The sequence below is a fragment of the Acipenser ruthenus genome, chromosome 27, assembly GCF_902713425.1.
Source record: "Acipenser ruthenus chromosome 27, fAciRut3.2 maternal haplotype, whole genome shotgun sequence".
Lineage (NCBI taxonomy): Eukaryota > Metazoa > Chordata > Actinopteri > Acipenseriformes > Acipenseridae > Acipenser > Acipenser ruthenus.
Window position 1 is genome coordinate 11254992 of NC_081215.1, and position 19442 is coordinate 11274433.

Consider the following 19442-nt stretch of genomic DNA (forward strand, 5'->3'; position numbering starts at 1 on the left):
GATTTTTCATTTTATATGTTGCATTTAGTTTTATTTCGTGTTATTTCATATTTGCAAAAAACACAGGGCTCTAATTGTTACACTTATATGCCTCTTATTTATCTTCATTTGGTTTTTATGTGTATACATACACGTTAATATATAAATTATATGTGGATTGGCTATAAAATTGGTCTGATTGTATAGTATTTTTCATATAAGGATTTTATGTGTTTGTATATGTAACGTACAGTGCTCTCCATATGTGTTTTTTATAATCTAAATATATGTTTTTTTTATATATTCTAAATATAGGCCCTTCATTTGGTGAATGTTTTATACAAATTACTACATATTTTCAAATATTATCCATTATCTAAGTAAGAAAGATAGAAATGAAGCGGAACCTTTTTGAACTCTGCAGGTAAGTTTCTGCCAGTTTCATTTCGTGTCATTTCAGAAAATGTGTTCAAACTGGACAATTTATAAAATATTAGTACACATTTAGGTTCATGAAACAATAACAATCCAAAATACAGTAACTGTTCAGCCCAGCACTGGAGAATGCATAACCCAGACATGTCTACCACACCTGACAGGATGTACCATTGTTATTGGGGTGGGGAATGGTTTCTTTTTTCCAAATGTGCTGTAGAAAGGTATGTGCAGCATTTTTTTAAGCATTACTATTATGGGTATTTACTTGATGAATTGCTTGTATATTATCTAGTAGCAGCCCTTAAAACATGCACATTAAAGACTACACCTGAATTAAATGGATTAGTTAAACAAGAGACAACTGTGTTGTATTATAAAAACATAAGAACATAAGAACATAAGAAAGTTTACAAATGAGAGGAGGCCATTCGGCCCATCTTGCTCGTTTGGTTGTTAGTAGCTATTGATCCCAGAATCTCATCAAGCAGCTTCTTGAAGGATCCCAGGGTGTCAGCTTCAACAACATTACTGGGGAGTTGGTTCCAGACCCTCACAATTCTCTGTGTAAAAAAGTGCCTCCTATTTTTTGTTCTGAATGCCCCTTTATCTAATCTCCATTTGTGACCCCTGGTCCTTGTTTCTTTTTTCAGGTCGAAAAAGTCCCTTGGGTCGACATTGTCAATACCTTTTAGAATTTTGAATGCTTGAATCAGATCACTGCGTAGTCTCCTTTGTTCAAGACTGAATAGATTCAATTCTTTTAGCCTGTCTGAATACGACATGCCTTTTAAACCCGGGATAATTCTGGTTGCTCTTCTTTGCAATCTTTCTAGAGCAGCAATATTCTTTTTGTAACGATGTGACCAGAACTGAAAACAATATTCTAGATGAGGTCTTACTAATGTATTGTAAAGTTTTAACATTACTTCCCTTGAAGTAATGTTTATATATATATATATATATATATATATATATATATATATATATATATATATATATATATATATATATATATATATAAAGAATATGTGTTCATCAGCATATGGATATGTGATGCATATATGCAACACATATATAAAACGTTTACATTGTTTATAGTCTATTGAAAATATGTGTTCTTTCCATATGGCTCTCATCAACTTTTTGTTTTTTTTCTGTATATATATTTACTGACTGGCACAACACTGAAACACTGCCATTACAACTAAATGAACTGTCTATGCAACAAGTATTAGGGCCCCACCTGTGCCCCTCACTCAGATTCTGCTGCATATGCCACAGCGCATCCACCACCTTAGTCAAGGAAGGACTTGCACATTATGAATACATCTTTGGAAAAAATAATTATTTCAGACAGAAAAAAAAACCTTTAGAAAATCCTAGCAAATTAAAAATGTACCTTTTAAAAAAATCTGCCCATTTCTCCCCTCCATCTGGAGGGGAACCCTAAATGGTGCCTGTACTAATTCTTCTACATTTGATATATCCATTCTGCTACATATTGTATCCACTTTGTTATATGCTGTATTTATTTTGGTAAATGCTATATTATTTCTGCTGTATGTTTCATACATGCTAGATATATTCTGCCTTATAATATATCCATTCTGTTGTATGTCTTACACATTTCAGTATATGCTTTATATGTATTAGAGCTATTTTGCTATATGTTATATTGGTTTCACAATATGCTTAACCTAGTTTGTTGTATATGACATTCTTTATGCTACATGGTATATGCATTCCACTATGTGTTATATGCAACGTGATATGTGTTGTATCCATTCAAGTACCAATTTTGAATTGAACGGCCTCTATCCCACATATGGAAATAACACATATTTTCAATATATTATAAATATATGAAATGTTACCGTTGCATATGTTCCATATATATATATATATATATATATATATATATATATATATATATATATATATATATATATATATATATATATATAAACTGCAGTGTACAATATTGAAGGCATATGAAAGAAAAGGTTTTTTTAAAAAAAGTGTACAAAAATGTTTTAAAAGATTAAAAAATCTTTTATTTTCAGGACATTTCGGGCAAAAGCCCTTCTTCAGCTATTTAAAAAGATCTTTACTTTTTACTTTTTAAAAGTGTTTACTTTTCTTTTTAATGAGCTGAAGAAAGGCTTTTGCCCGAAGCATCCTGAAAATAAAAGATTTTTTAATCTTAAAAAATTGTGTACATTTAAAAAAAAACTTCTTTCATATGCCTATATACAGTATATATTGATGTACATATATTCTTAATATGTTTTGAAATATAAGCAAAATAGGAACATGCATGACCAAAATGAATGATATCATGCAACTTGATTAGTATGCCATATAAAGATAGATGCATGCATATATAGAGGATACTGAATCGTTCATGGTATACGGTTTTTATTCCCCGCAGGAGGATGTCCCAGTAATTCACGAGCCTGACGGGGTAAGTGGTTTATGTAAGGACATACTCCTAAGGGGAATAAAAAACTTATACCACGAACTATCATTCATTAGACATATTCTGTTTGTACCACAAGTGTATATTTAAAATAAATAGCAATAAAATGTGTACTTTTTTTCTCTTAAATCAACTAATTCAAGGATGATTTTAACTGACGGATCTTTACTTTCGTGTCAGATTAATTTCGAACCCTGGTTATGGCCTCTTTGCAACCGTCTTCAGATAGAACCTTGAGCTCAGCCTGTCAGTTTACATCCTCTCTGTGGTTTCCTACCTTTACCCGTTTTAATGAAGGGGCTACAGGCTGCTCTGATAAGCCAGATGCAGTCAGATCGGTAACTGGCATTTCTTGACTAAACTCCTTCTCAATGAAATCAGAGTCCAAATCAAAACAATAATAGAAATTTGAAATAATTTCAGACATTTTAAAGTCGTTATAAAACACGTATACGTGGCAGTATTGTTTGAACTACCGACATGCAGCTCCGTACTGAATTTCAGCAGCACAGACTGGATTGGAACGTAAACAAAAGACACATTCAAAACTCATCCCGCTCAGCATGTTATTCACTCACAGGATACCAAATATATATATATTGCATGCTAGATATACCCACTGTTGTGGTATATAAATGGATAGATAGATGCACTAAATAAGGACTATGTTAAAAATGTTGTACACGTTTCTATACAAAATGTGAGTTAATGCACTGATTCCAAACAAAAAAAATAATGAGAATAAGAATTTTTTTCTTTATTAAAAAAGATGAAGTACCAAATGTATAATAATCTGCACAAAATAACTACAAATACACATCAAACGCCTACTTTTGAATTCATATTTTTATCAGACACCAGAAACATTTCTGTAAATAGCATAACACCTTCTGCTTAAGGCTGCATTTTAAACTATGTACTCGAAAACCTGCAAAATGTATATCAAACACTCACAGGTCATTATTATTATTATTTTGTTTATTTAGCAGACGCAAACTTGGCTTTTTGTACATTTAATATTTTGATCAGATACTATACAATAGAAGCCCTACTGCTTTGACCACAGCCTGCATCAAGTAAATACCAATAATAGTCATCCTTAAGAAAATTAAATAATGCACATAACTTTTTACAGCACATTTGGCAAAACAAAAAAAAGAAAACAACAAAAAATAAACCCACTGTCCACCCCAATACCGATAACAATGGTACATCCTGTCAGGTGTGGCAGAAATGTCTGGGTTATGCATTGTCTAATTTTTTTTTTTATTATTAATTTAGCCGTCGCCAATTTTTTACCCCAGTTTTCTCCCCAATTTAGCATACCCAATTATTATCTGTATCCTCGGCTCACCGCTCGCAACCCCCCCGCCGACTCAGGAAACGGCGGCTGGAACACGCGTCCTCCTAAATGTGCTCCTGCCAAGCCGTCATTTTTCGCACTGCAGATCCACAGCGATGCCACCAGACCTATAGTGCCGGAGGACAATTACAGATCTGGCGGCTCCACTGCAGAACCACAGGTGCCCTATTGGCCACAGGGGTCGCTGATGCGCGGTGAGCCGTGGATTCCCCTTCCGACCTAAGCCCTCCCGACCCGGGCAGCGCTCAGCCAATTGTACGCCGCCTCCTAGGAACTCCCGGTCACGGTCGGCTGTGACATAGCATGGATTCGAACCTGCGATCTCCAGGCTATAGGGCACATCCTATGTTTACTATGTTTTCTGGATGCGCCACTTGGGAGCCCCTGGGTTATGCGTTCTCAAGTGCTGGGCTGAACAGTTACCGGTACTGTATTTTGGATTGTTTCAATCTAAATCTATACTCCCATTATATTAAATGTACAGTTTGAACACATTTTCATCAAAAGATATATTCATTATCTTACTCGAGATAATGCATAATATATGTAAATGTGTACAACACATTCACCAAATGAAGTACATATATTTAGATTAGAAAAAAAAAACATGTATTTAGAATATAAAAAACATATCCTTAGTTTATAAAAAAAAAACATATTTAGATTATAAGAAACATTTAGATTATCAAAAAAATATTAAGGTTATTCAAAAATATATTCAGATTATAAACAACATATATGGAGAGCACTGTGTGTTACATATATATATATATATATAACACATAAAATCCTTATATGAAAAATACTATAAAACCAGGTCAATTTTATAACCAATCCATATGCATTTTATATATGAACATGTATGTATACACATAAAAACAAAAATGAAGAAAACTAAGAGGCATACAAGTGTAACATAGATTGCTTTTAATAGATGTAAACTATAAGTTATTTCTGTATGGGATATTAACTAGAACATTATATAGTGCTGATTTTAATTAAAATATCAGTTATCAAGTTTATGAGAATGTTTAGGTACCAGTAAAGTTAATGCTTTTTTTAGTTTTGTGAAAATGTATATTCTATTTTTGTAAAGGGAACCCATTTTTCCACCTCTCTGTTCCAGGCTGGAATACGTGCTTTGAGAAGTGTATTGAAAAGTTGAAGCTTGTTTTCAATACTTTTGTAAATCTTACCTGGAGTTGGTCCACTCTGCTGCTTCTCTATTTTCTCATCTTCAGGTTTGCTTACTGTTTGATAGACATCCACTGATGTGTGCTGCAACCCAGTGTAAACATCTTTCATCTCCATAGCTAGTGCTCTTCAGGAATAGATTGAGTAAGAAGTGATCTAACAAGGAAGTCCTCTCTCTCTTGTAATTGCAATAGTACATGTCATTTCGATTACTGTCCACAAGATTAGTCAAGATAACCACTTCTCTAAAATGCTGCCCACTGAGCGCACAGCTTTAAAGCATGTTATGGACAGATGTATGTATGCACTTGTGACAGAGAGCAAATGAATCCTAATTAACAATCTCCCTCCTAATCTGTGAGGGCGCTGTACAACAGGAACAGTGTGCCCCGTACTGGATGGTTTGGCATTTCATTCCAGGGTCAGTCGGAAGCCAGCCATCCAGGAATGGGGCGGAGTCACAATGCTAAAAGTCATTGCCCTAATGCGGTACGCGAAGTGTCAGTCATGGATTGGAGGATACGTGATTGAGCTAGCTGTTGCAGGGGGTGTGACTAAGGGTATTTCAGCGGATGTGATGATGCAATCTGTTCCTTTGTTATAGTTATCGCAAGGACCGAGAAAGGAAACAGACTATTAATTACGTATTGTGAGTGTTAAGTGTTTTGTTTGTTTGTTGCTAACTGTCTGTGTTTGTCATTGTTAGACGACTAACACGAACCCGGGAGCTGTCGCTACAAGCCAGCACCAAACCCGGACTACACTGCACCATCTAATACACCATTGTTGTCTTACACCACACCTGCACCAAGAGCACTCACTATCGGGAGAAGTGTCTATATCTGTGTTGTGTGTCTGTGTTTGTTACTATTATTTCGGGACTGAACCCCATGGTACGGGGCTACTTTGCACAGGAATTGTGGTGGATCTGGCTGCCGCAGACACCTGCTTCATTGCCTTGTACCCAGTACTGTGTTTTAATAGTATTTTGTCACAACACTGCCATTTCAAACCAAACACCTTCCCGTTTCCAGCTGGCTTACCTGTAAAGTAGCTGCATGCTGTTTTGTTTGTACAGTCACAAAGGTAAGTGATTAGCTTTTCGGGATGTGACAGAAATACAATTAATTTTGGTTGTAAATCTCCCTCCTGACCTGTGAGGGCGCTAAGCAGCGAAAATAGAGTTCTTTGGACAGGCTGGCCTGACAGTTCTTTCCCCGAGCCGGGAAGTCTGTCAGTCTGGAAGAAGGCGCAGATAGTAGAGACAGCTGCACTCGTTTACCAAGGGGTCATGCGTGATAGCATAAAGGGGACGGAGAATTGCAATCTACTCCTTCGCTTGGTTTTTTAGAGACACGAAACTAGAAGGACCAGGAGAAACCCCTAAAAATAAGAAAAAGGATTTGTGAGTGTTTTGTTTGTTTTGTCGCTGTTAGAAAGTGTCTTTTTTATTTTTGTAAATCACTAGACGGCTGTGGCAGGATGGCTGTGTGGTGACGTCAGGCCAGAAGCAGGAACTATAAACACTGACCCCACACTGCAGATTTCAAACAAAAAGATGCGGCGGTGCCGTTTTATTTAAATAATACAAAAATAAAATAAATATTTAAACAAAAACACTTGCTCACAGAGCAAAACAAAACAGTCAAAGAAAACAAAATCACAAACACAAAAATACAAACTGAATAGGTCAGGCTGGGCTATCGCCTTCACTGTTCCTATACGTTTTAATTTTTTAAGTTTCGTTTCTCTCTCACTCGCTCCTCCACTCTCGTTCCTCCTCTTGAACACCCACCACGAGGATAGAGAGCTGCAGGTTTTTATGCAGGTGACCATCTCCCGATTAGCAACAAATTAAATCACCTAATTAATTAGGGAGATGGCCACCTTCTGCACGAAGTTTTTAAATTATTCCTGGCAGAGGACAAGTACCCACTCTCGCCTCTGCCAGAACACACTTTAAAATAAAACAATAAACAAACAAAACACACGGCTACACCGTCATATTTAAATACAATAATAAATGACACGGTGCTTCGCCGTCATATAAATACAATAAAATAAATCATAACACATACAACAAAACAAATACAAAATACTGAAGGACGGCACCTCGCTCGTCCTCTATAATAAAACAAACAAATACAAAGTAACACAGGGGTGGAGGGGGAGACCCCGTTCTAAAAATAAATAAATAAATAATACGTACAGGGCTGCTCGTCCTGTTACAACGGCTAACACATACCTGGAGCTGTCGTCTTGGGCCAGCATTACCCGGAACAACACTACACGCACCCGGACTGGTGACCGTGCATTGTATTATTGTGGGGTGGATAACATGTGTTTATTATTTGGACTGCAATCCATTTATTATTGTTTCTTTCGTGCTTTACACATTGGTGTGTATTGCTGGAGGTTTATTGTTTGGTCGCCAGACCGGGAGTTATAAATTAAAGACCCCCTTTTCCAAAACCGATTATAGTTTCCTGGTGTGTGATTATTTCTGCACGACATCACCTCTGCACCTGTTTCCAATCAGCAGCCACTTTGCCACATGGGAACAAAAGCCAAAAAGCACCCCAATGGAGAACGCAAACTTTTAATTTCCATGACATCTGTGTAAACAGGTGCAAAATCAAATGATGGAGGACTGGCATCATGGTAGGGATCAGTAATAAACACCCAGTCCCCTGCTGTTCTTGGCTCCACATCCTCTTCATCATCATCACTGAGTGATAAGTCAGCATCACTGTCGCTGGTATCGAAATCCTCTGAACCAACTTTAAAATCTTCATCACTCCCATTGTCACTCTCCATGTACGTTGCCACGTTTAGCTTTCTAAACTATATAAATTACTAATTTCACATTCCACAGTACTAGCATTGCCTTAGAGAATGAAACCTGAAACACTAGACTGAGAAACCGCTCATACAACAGAATGGAAAACTTGACGTACACACGTATGGCGTGGTACTGTAAGTGGGTTTTCCTTTGAAGTACGTGCGTACATCATGGTGTTGAAGTGGTTAAAAAGGCAGAGATATTCCCTGTGCAAGCTGACTTGTTTTCTTCCCTTTTTTGTCCAAGAAAAACAAAGAGACGGATTGAAAAATGGGGAAGGAGCATCACTGAAATGAGGCTGGGGTCTGGTGGCAGAGAGCTCGGATGGTATCAAACGCCATTCAAAGGCAGTCGGTACGCAGTGTGACCGAGAGGACGAGGTTACTGGGCCATTCAGGGCAGATGTTACTCCGGCCCCTCTCAATATACTGGACATGTGGGACCGAAGCGCGGACCTAGTGTGGGGCCAGAGCAACAACCCCACACTGGTGCACGCTTGGGGACAGGTCTGGTCTATTGAAAGTAAGGATGTTGAAGGCGCTGGCGCGCTAGTATAAGAATTATGTTGACTCGGAAATGTCTTCAACTAGACAATATGGGGAAGCTATAAAAAAGGCCAACAAGATGCTCAGATATATTGTGAAAAGTGTTGAATTTAAATCAAGGAAGTAATGTTAAAACTTGCATTAGTAAGACCTCATCTAGAATATTGTTTTCAGTTCTGGTCACATCGTTACAAAAAGAATATTGCTGCTCTAGAAAGAGTGCAAAGAAGAGCAACCAGAATTATCCCGGGTTTAAAAGGCATGTCGTATTCAGACAGGCTAAAAGAATTGAATCTATTCAGTCTTGAACAAAGGAGACTACGTGGCGATCTGATTCAAACATTCCAAATCCTAAAAGGTATAGACAATGTCGACCCAGGGGACTTCTTTGACCTGAAAAAAGAAACAAGGACCAGGGGTCACAAATGGAGATTAGATAAAGGGGTGTTCAGAACAGAAGACTTTTTTACACAGAGAATTGTGAGGGTCTGGAACCAACTCCCCAGTAATGTTGTTGAAGCTGACACCCTGGGATCCTTCAAGAAGCTGCTTGATGAGATTCTGGAATCAATAAGCTACTAACAACCAAACGAGCAAGATGGGCCGAATACTGGCAGATCCCCTTAACCCGCAGATCACATGAGAAAACTGCATTTTCGAACCCTGATGGTCTGTTTCATTTCAGAATCATGCAATTTGGGCTACATGGTGTGCCTGCTGCCTTTCAGAGACTAGTGGACCAAAGGCACTTTACAGTGCTTTTAAAAGGGACCAAAAACAAAGTACACAGAAAGTGTACTTGGAACTGCAAACACAAGTCAAGAAGGAAGTTAGAAAGGCCAAGAGAGAGAGATAGAAATCAATATTGCTAAGGGGGCTAAAACCAATTCCAAAATGTTTTTCCAATATTATAAGACACAAATGGCAAAATCATAGAAGAAGAAAAAAAATAGCAAATATTTGAAATGATTACTTTTCACAGGTTTTTACAAAAGAGGACACGAACAACATGCCCCGACATGTCAACCTGTTCCTATCCAATTTTAAATAACTTTAGCATAACAGAGGCAGAAGTGTTAAAGGGACTAGAAGCTCTTAACCCTTTGCGGTCCATTGTTGGACTGGGTCCGACATTGCAATTATTCCTCACAGGAAAAAGCCGAGAAAACCATTCTATTGCCGAGTGGTAGCGACAGGAGCCGAGACAAGTCGGAAAAAAAAAAAAAAAAAGGCGTATTTCATGAATAGTCATACATGGTATCAGGTATCAGATAATGGGCGTCCATAGTAAACAAGCTGGCTAATTTGCAGAGCTTTTTTCAGATGTTATAGTAATAAAATAATGACTTGGATCGCATTATTGAGGAGTTTGGTGATAAAACGAGTGATCTGGAGATGATCGATCGGTATGTACGACTATTATTATTATTATTATTATTATTTATTTCTTACATAGCTGAACGCTATAGCAAACAAAAGGCTGGGGCGGGGCTGGAGATGCCTAGTGTGTGCTTTGTTGATATGCAGGGCCATTTAAACCCGTTTGACTGTGAAAAAAAAATACTTTTAAACAGCGCGTATAAAATTAACTGCGCGTGTGAAAATTAATTAGACCTGGCGTGCCTGACGCGCGATTAATAAATGGACCGCAAAGGGTTAAAATAAACAAATCCCCTGGGCCGGATGAGATCCTCCCAATAGTACTCAAAGAAATGAAAGAAATTATTTACGAACCGCTAACTAAGATCATGCAACAGTCTTTTGACACAGGGGTTGTACCGACAGACTGGAAAATTGCAAACGTAATACTGATCCACAAAAGGGGAGACAAAACCGAACCAGGTAACTACAGACCAATAAGCCTGACTTCAACTATATGTAAACTCATGAAAACTATAATAAGATTTAAAATGTAAAATTACCTATATGGTAACAATATCCTGGGAGACAGTCAGCACGGTTTTAGGAAAGGGAGATCGTGTCTAACTAACCTGCTTGATTTTTTTGAGGATGCAACATCGACAATGGATAATTGCAAAGCATACGACATGGTTTATTTAGATTTCCAGAAAGCTTTTGACAAAGTCCCACATAAAAGATTAATTCTCTAACTGAACGCAGTAGGGATTCAAGGAAATGCATGCACATGGATTATGGAGTGGTTAACATGTAGAAAACAAAGTACTGATTAGAGGAGAAACCTCAAAATGGAGCGACGTAACCAGTGGTGTACCACAGGGATCAGTATTAGGTCTTCTGCTATTCCTGATCTACATTAATGATTTCGATTCTGGTATAGTAAGCAAACATGTTAAATTTGCAGACGACACAAAAATAGGAGGAGTGGCAAACACTGTTGCAGCAGCAAAGGTCATTCAAAATGATCTAGACAGCATTCAGAACTGGGCAGACACATGGCAAATGAAATTTAATAGAGAAAAGTGTAAAGTATTGTATGCAGGCAATAAAAATGTGCATTATAAATATTATATGAGTGATACTGAAATTGAAGAAGGGAACTATGAAAAAGACCTAGGAGTTTATGTTGACTCAGAAATGTCTTCATCTAGACAATGTGGGCAAGCTATAAAAAAGGCCAACAAGATGCTCGGATATATATATATATATATATATATATATATATATATATATATATATATATATATATATATATATATATATATATAACACTGGGGGAATTTGTCCTTGCTTTCTCCATATTTAGAGAGGTACTATGCTCAGTATATCCTAACCGCAGAGCTGAATTAGACTCCTATGAATTCTACATAGTGTAATTGTCTGTCAGATGTGGAGGGACAAATCTAAAACAAAATTGCCAAAATGGTTTACTAGATCAAATAAAAAATAAAAAATATTCAGAGAAAAAAGGCACTTTACAAAGCGTTTAAAAGAAACCAAGAACAAAGTAGCTGGAACTGCAAACACGTCAAGTCAGAAAGGAAGTTAGAAAGGCCAAGAGAGAAATGAGCATTGCGAAGTGGGCTAAAGCAATTACAAAAGTTTTTCCAATATTATAACAGAAAGAGAACATTCAAAGAGGAGGTAAAATGTCTAAGAGATGAAAATGGCAAAATCATAGACAAAGAGAAAAAAATAGCAAATATATTAAATGATTACTTTTCACAAGTTTTTACAAAGGAGGATACAGGCAACATGCCCCACATGTCGACCTGTTCCTATCCAGTTTTAAATAACTTTAGCATAACAGAGGCAGAAGTGTTAAAGGGACTAGGAGCTCTTAAAATAAACAAATCCCCTGGGCTGGATGAGATCCTCCCAATAGTACTCAAAGAAATGAAAGAAGTTATTTACAATCCGCTAACCAAGATCATGCAACCAGAATTATCCCGGGTTTAAAAGGCATGTTGTATGCAGACAGGCTAAAAGAATTGAATCTATTCAGTCTTGAACAAAGAAGACTATGCGGCGATCTGATTCAAACATTCAAAATCCTAAAAGGTATTGACAATGTCGACCCAGGGGACTTTTTTGACATGGAAAAAAAGAAACAAGGACCAGGGGTCACAAATGGAGATTAGATAAAGGGGCATTCAGAACAGAAGATAGGAGGCACTTTTTACACAGAGAATTTTAGGGGCTGGAACCAACTCCCCAGTAATGTTGTTGAAGCTGACACCCTGGGATCCTTCAAGAAGCTGCTTGATGAGATTCTGGGATCAATAAGCTACTAACAACCAAACGAGCAAGATGGGCTGAATGGCCTCCTCTCGTTTGTATACTTTCTTATGTTCTTAGGTTCTTAATAAGTTGCCACCAGTTCCATCAAAACATTACACACATAAGACAACATTCCTCTGCCCAGGAGACCAACCTCCAAGAAAAGGTGTTAAAACCAAGCCTCGCCCAGGACAACTGGAAGCTGCTAGAGACTGGAAAATGCTGGCAGATGTTGGTCAACGGCTTATTTTTCCACCTGAGATTGCCACCACTAACCTTCGACCAGATATTGTCTTGTGGTCTGGATCAGCATGCCTTGTTCATCTGGCAGAGTTAACAGTGCCATGGTAGGATGATGTAGATGAGGCGTATGAGAGGAAGAAACTGCGGTATGCTCAACTAGTCGCTGAAGGACAGTGAGGATGGAGAGTCCGGGTTTACCCAGTGGAGGTGGGTTGTCGAGGATTTGTGGCACACTCGGAGATGTCAGGTTCAGTGGCCAAGAGTTGCGTCGCACAGTGAAGAACTTATCTGAAGTAGCAGAGAGGAGCAGCAACTGGCTGTGGTTGAGACGGAAAGATTCTGGTTGGGGATCTCAAGTACAATAGAAAGAAAGAAACGCTGATGTACGGGTTAGTAAGCTGGGCTGAGTTGAGTGGGGGACGGAGGGGGGTGATGCTGGGATGCCAGAATCACCATCGAGCCCTCTTGAGGTGTCGTGGGCTAGTCGACACAGAGGATGGAAGGTGCCCACTTGAAGACCCCTGAGATGTACCCTACTTAGCTCAATCCAGATGGTTGTCATGCTGATGCGCTGGGGAGACCGCACTGTAGGTGATCCCTGGAGCCAGCATTACACTTCAGCCATCAACACAAGGATATCTACATCATCATATAGAAGGAAATGCAAATGGATGGAGACACAGATGGATCACATTAGTTTACTGTAAAGCTAAGTCTTAGTTGGTGCTTATCTTGGTGAGAGCCGAGTTCAAATCAGCATGATGTTTTAACATCTACTCTTAAGTAATGGAAATCATAACTCAAATATCCTGTGCAACATGAAGACAAGTTCATTCTAAACCCTTAACTGTTAATTCTTTATTATAAAAGTAGGGATTTGTAAATTCTTTAAGTAAACTTTATGAATATAGACTACGCTTTTTCTTATGGCAGTTTGTCGCAATTCCTTTAGGTATATTTGTAGTTCATATTAGTTTCATAGCAAAATCAAGTTTATTCATAAATGATAAACAGCATGTTTACCCATTTGACACTTGTCATTTTAATCTGTGATGTGCCTACATTTTATATTTTCTGACACACATTTTCTTTATCATGCGTCTGTTAACCACATAATTTAAAAATGTTAACCTTGTGTATTTGAACCAATTCATTTGACCTAGTGCTTGCCTTTTGGTTAAGTCCCTAGGCTCTAGAACTAGCTTGTATGGATGTCACAGACATTTACTTTTGTACTGTGTTTCTAGCTGACATTGAAATGATTATGGTAAAAGATAAACAAATGTGAAAAGTGCTTGTGACAAAGTGAGTGAATACAGGTGAGTGCAGTGCAGAGCGAATATAAAACAGACAGACAATGATTTCCAGGTGCAAGGGTGTTTATTGATTTAATTAACAATGTCCAGAGCCTTATGGCAAACACCTGTAAATAATAATGTTGGAATGATACAGCGGCATGTATCACTCGGTATTTGTAATTCCCTGGGTTTGACCCTTAACCAAAAAGTCCAGTTTTACACACCAACACTAAACACAAAACACAAACACAGTTCTTAGTGATAGTGAATACGTGCAGTGGTGTAATACAGTTCTCCATGAAATGCACGGGTGAAAGTGATGTCCGGGTTTATGCTGGCTTTCACTACAGCTCTAGATCGTGCAAACGTCACAAAACAGCACAGACTCCTTGTAGGTTTTCAACACTAACCATTTACCAAGGAACCGATCACGTCAGCTATGACCCCTATTTATATCCTCGCTCATGAACCCTAGTTTAACGAGCGCATCTGCTCCTCCAATCCTCAGATGCCACACCGTTTACCGTCTGGGTCATTGAGTTTGAATACCGTAGCTGCACCCCTTTCCTAAATGACCAACTTCCACCTACCCTACGGAATAAATTGTTGTGCCATTTAGTTAAGGGTACTCTTTTCCCGTTACACAGTGCCCCCACAGGTCGAGAGGGAGATCTAACACCAAGCACCATTTGATCTCTGTCACATATCCCACCGCTCAGAGTGGAGCCGAAGGAACACTCGGCTAAATCCCATTACTCCCCCTCCTGGGAAAAATAATCTGCATTTTGGTGGTCTTTCCCCGCACGGTGTACCATGTGGTACATGAAGGGCTGCAATGCCAGATACCACCGAGTTATCCAGGCATTGCTGTCCTTCATTGTGCTTAACCACTTGAGTGGGGCGTGGTCAGTGACGAGATCAAATGAGTGCCCCAGCAGGTAGTATCTCAAAGAGTGAGTAGCCCATTTGATGAAAAACACTCTTTTTCGACAATGGAGTATCTTTTTACTTATATACAGAATGGGATGTTCTACTCCATCTACCATTTGGGACAGGACTGCACCCAAACCGACATCCGACGCATCGGTGTGGAGGATGAATCTCTTGGTGAAGTCTGGAGTGATGAGAGCAGGGGCCTGGCAAAGTCTCTGCTGCTTTACAATATCAAACGTCCCCTGACATTCTTCTGACCACTTAATTGAATTTGGTACGCTCTTTCTGGTGAGGTCAACTAAGGGATTAACCACTGTGGCATACTCGGGGATAAAGCGGTGGTAATAACTGGCTAACCTCAGTAGAGACCTCACCTGAGCCTTGGTTTTGGGGATTGCCGCGTCCACCAAGGCCTGGACCTTGGTGACAACGGGTTTCACCCTGCCATTCCCCATTATAAATCCCAAGTATTGTGTCTCTTTTTTGGCAAACACATATTTTGCAAGTTAGCTGTCAGCCAGGCTGCCCTTAGAGACTGAAGGACGGCTGTGATCCTAGCCAAATGCTCTCGCCAGGTGGAGCTGTAAATGACCACATCATCAATATACGCTGCCGCATATTCACGATGTGGATGTAAAACCTGGTCCATCAGTCTCTGGAAGGCAGCGGGCACACCATGTAGCCCAAACGGCATGGTTGTGAAATGAAACAGCCCCTTTGGTGTTGAAAATGTGGTTTTCTCTCTAGAACTACGAGTTAACAGGATCTGCCAATATCCCTTCATCAGATCCAGAGTGGAAATAAACCTCGCCGTCCCCAGTCTATCTAGAAGGTCGTTGACCCGAGGCATGGGATGCGCATCAAACTTGACAATAGCGCTTACATAGCAGAAATCAACTCAGAAGCGGTTGGTGCCGTCATTTTTGGCCACTATCACAATTGGACTGCACCACTTGCTCCTGGAAGGCTCAATCACCCCAAGTTCGAGCATGTCCCATACCTCTTTGCGAACGCCACCTCGTCGACTTTCTGGAATCCGATAAGGTCTCTCTCGCACTGTGACACCTGGGGGAGAGACAATGGCATATTCAACAAGGTTAGTTCTACCGGGCACATCGCTGAATTCCTCAATTAACATACGCAGCTCCTGTTGCTGATCAGGAAGTAACTGTTCCCCCATCGAAATGTCCTTTGTGCTAGAGGTCTCTAGCTTGGGACCCAAATCATTGTCTCGCTCAGACTCTTAAGAAACTACAAGACTGCACCTGGAGCCCTCAGGTCTCAGTATTTATCCATCAAGGTTGGGGGCCCTGACACTCGGAGAAACACAAGGTAACAGAACGCTGAAAGTGACTGCTTTCCAGGCTAGGTAACAATACTCTTAAATATCTATTCAGGTATTGTGTGACCCCTTGTTGTGTCAGTATGTACTAGTATTTCTTTGGTAAATTGTTGTTTTAAACCTTAGTTCTCATTGTAATGCTTTTAATGTGACATTAATTGTGTAACTGTTTTGTGTGATTTTCAAGCTTATTTTGTTGCATGCTTAATAAATACCATCTTTCTAAGAAGAGATTCCCAGTATTGAGTCATTCACTCATGTTGAACAAACACGATTTATGAACTTTGAACAGTTTGGAATCTGGTCTATTTTTGGCTTGTTGTAATGTGTAAATCCGCCATAGTTTTCAGAGAGCGATATTAAAAACGGGTTTGTACATTATAATAGGACACCGTTTATTGTAGAGGTCCCACCGAGATCTTCACTATCAAAGGTGTCTCTTTATCCCCTACAGTTTTAGGAGGTCCTTTAATTTATTGCTCTTAAGAATATATTAACTGCCTACAATAGTACCCACATGCTGTAAAGTATTAGACAAGAAATGAGTTCCATGATCAGTCAAGATCTCCTTGGGGATGGCTACAGTAGGGTAGCCATAATCTGCACTAGCTCTTTGGCTATCGCAGCAGCACTAGTGGACCTCAATGGAACTGCCTCCGGGTATTGTGTTGCATAATCTACCACCACTAATATATGCGTATACCCGGAGTCAGAAGGTAGCAAAGGGCCGACTATGTCCATTGCAATGTGTTCAAAGGGGGTGGAAATAATCGGCAGTGGGACAAAAGGGGCAGGGCGCACTCGACCTGGCACTACTCGCTGGCAGTCTGGGCATGTGGCTACATATTTCGACACATCCTTATGAAGTCCTACCCAATAAAAATGAGCCAATATTCACTCCCTTCTCTTGTCAGCTCCGAGGTGCCCCGCAAAAGGGATAGCATGCGCCAGCCTCATGACCTCCAGTCGACAAGAAGGGGGAACCAATAATTATGTTACAGGCTGTCCTGTGCCCGTGGCAAGGTTTAACCTATACAGTAATTGCCTCTTGATAATGAAATGTTGAAATACTAGCGCCCCAGTGCCTTTAACATCCTTACCTTCAATAGACCGGGCTTGTCCCCAAGTGTGCACTAGTGAGGTGTCGTTATTTTGGCCCCACACTATGTCCATGCTTGAGTGCCACATGTCCGGTATATTGAGAGGGACGGGAGTAACATCTGCCCTTGATGGCCCAGTAACCTCGCCCTCTCGGTCACACTGCGTTCCGACCCCCTTTGACTGGTGTTTGTTACCATTGTAGCAGGCTCCCACCAGCCCCCCAGCCTCATTAATGCTCCCTCCCTCCCATTTCCGCATCCTTCTCTCATTTGTTTTTCTCGGGCAGAACAGGGGAGAAAACATTTCAGTTTGAAAGGGAAACACATTACCAATCATTTCCCTTTCGTCTTTCTCTGCCACGTTTACGTGTGCGGTCAGGACTGCCATTAATTTCACCAATTCTTTATAGTTTAGCCAGTCTCGACCCAGAATAATTGTGTGTGGTAACCTTTCCGCCACTCCCACTATCAGGTGACGTTTTATCGGACCGACCGATAAATATACTTTGACTGTGGGGTATGTTGCCGTGTCTCCATGGATACAGGAGATAGCCACACCGCCCAAGAGAGACTTTATAATTAAGGTCTGACCACACCCTGTGTCCGCTAATGCATGGGTTTTCACATTTCCCAAAATTGCATTAACAATTCAAGGCCCCTCCCAACCATTTTCCCCTCGCTTACCCGCTTCTGATGCCAGATTGCATGCGGCCACGTCACACTCCATCGCAGATGGGCATGACTTGGCCTGATGACCCGGCTGGTGGCACCTAAAACAGGTAGGGGGAAAGGAGGGCACAGAGGTTAGATATCTGTCCCGCTGCTGGTATGGCAACGGGGCGGGGGCAGCACCTCTACCCCAGCTGGGGGTCAACCTTGGTCTCCATGGAGGGGAGGCAAGGTTGCCCATTGGGGCCGGCGGTCTAGAAGGTCGTTGAGCCGGTCCCGGTGGTGGGGGTGGAGGTGCAGAGAGAGGGGGTGGTGCTCGGATGCTCCACGGTGTTGGAGTGGTGAATAGCCTGGACTGGGCTGACACCAGAGAGTCCTCGAAGTCCTCTGCGAGTTTTACTGCCTGGTCCAGGGTATTGGGGTTGTGGCACCGTATCCACGCCTGGGTCTCGGCGCCGACCACATGGCAAAACTGTTCGATAACAACGGCCTCACCCATCTGCGCACTTGTTTTCAGTGCTGGGGTGAGCCAGTGTACCATGTGGTCACAGCTGTTGCACCACCACCCTGGGGCGTGTATTCGGGGACCTCTTGTATTCCCTGAGCCTCACTCGGTGGGTTTCTTCCGTAATATTCAGACGGCGGAGGATGGCTAGCTTCACCAGGTCATATTGAGCAGCGTCGTCATCATCCGACATAGTCTGGTAAGCTGCCTGTGCCTCTCCAATCAGGCAGGGTCCCAATTGGCTTGCCCAGAACTCTCTGGGCCATGACGCGGTGTTAGCCAACCGCTCAAATGCCACCTGTTCCTATCCAGTTTTAAATAACTTTAGCATAACAGAGACAGAAGTGTTAAAGGGACTAGGAGCTCTTAAAATAAACAAATCCCCTGGGCCGGATGAGATCCTCCCAATAGTACTCAAAGAAATGAAAGAAGTTATTTACAAACCGCTAACCAAGATCATGCAACAGTCTCTTGACACAGGGGTTGTCCCGACAGACTGGAAAATTGCAAACGTAATACCGATCCATAAAAAGGGAGTCAAAACCGAACCAGGTAACTACAGACCAATAAGCCTGACTTCTATTATATGTAAACTTATGGAAACTATAATAAGATCTAAAATGGAAAATTACCTATATGGTAACAATATCCTGGGAGACAGTCAGCATGGTTTTAGGAAAGGGAGATTGTGTCTAACTAACCTGCTTGATTTTTTTTGATAATTGCAAAGCATACGACATGGTTTATTTAGATTTCCAGAAAGCTTTTGACAAAGTCCCGCATAAAAGATTAATTCTCAAACTGAACGCAGTA

The 19442-nt window shown here is 40.3% G+C and overlaps 1 protein-coding gene across 6 annotated transcripts in view; it reads right to left on the reverse strand.

Annotated features, from left to right (window-relative positions):
* LOC117432348 (C-type lectin domain family 7 member A-like) overlaps nt 1-5619 on the reverse strand; it is a 79043-nt gene extending 73424 nt beyond the window's left edge. For 4 of the 6 annotated variants that reach the window (XM_034054128.3, XM_034054130.3, XM_034054129.3 and 1 more), the window contains exon 1: nt 5456-5618. In XM_034054128.3, the coding sequence (XP_033910019.2) occupies nt 5456-5570 (115 nt within the window). In that variant the 5' untranslated portion in view covers nt 5571-5618. Of the gene's footprint in view, nt 1-4222; nt 4368-5455 lie in introns of those variants that run through there. The other 2 variants (XM_034905044.2, XM_059002224.1) reach the window with 2 other exon arrangements.
* Between the last annotated feature and the right edge of the window lie 13823 nt (nt 5620-19442).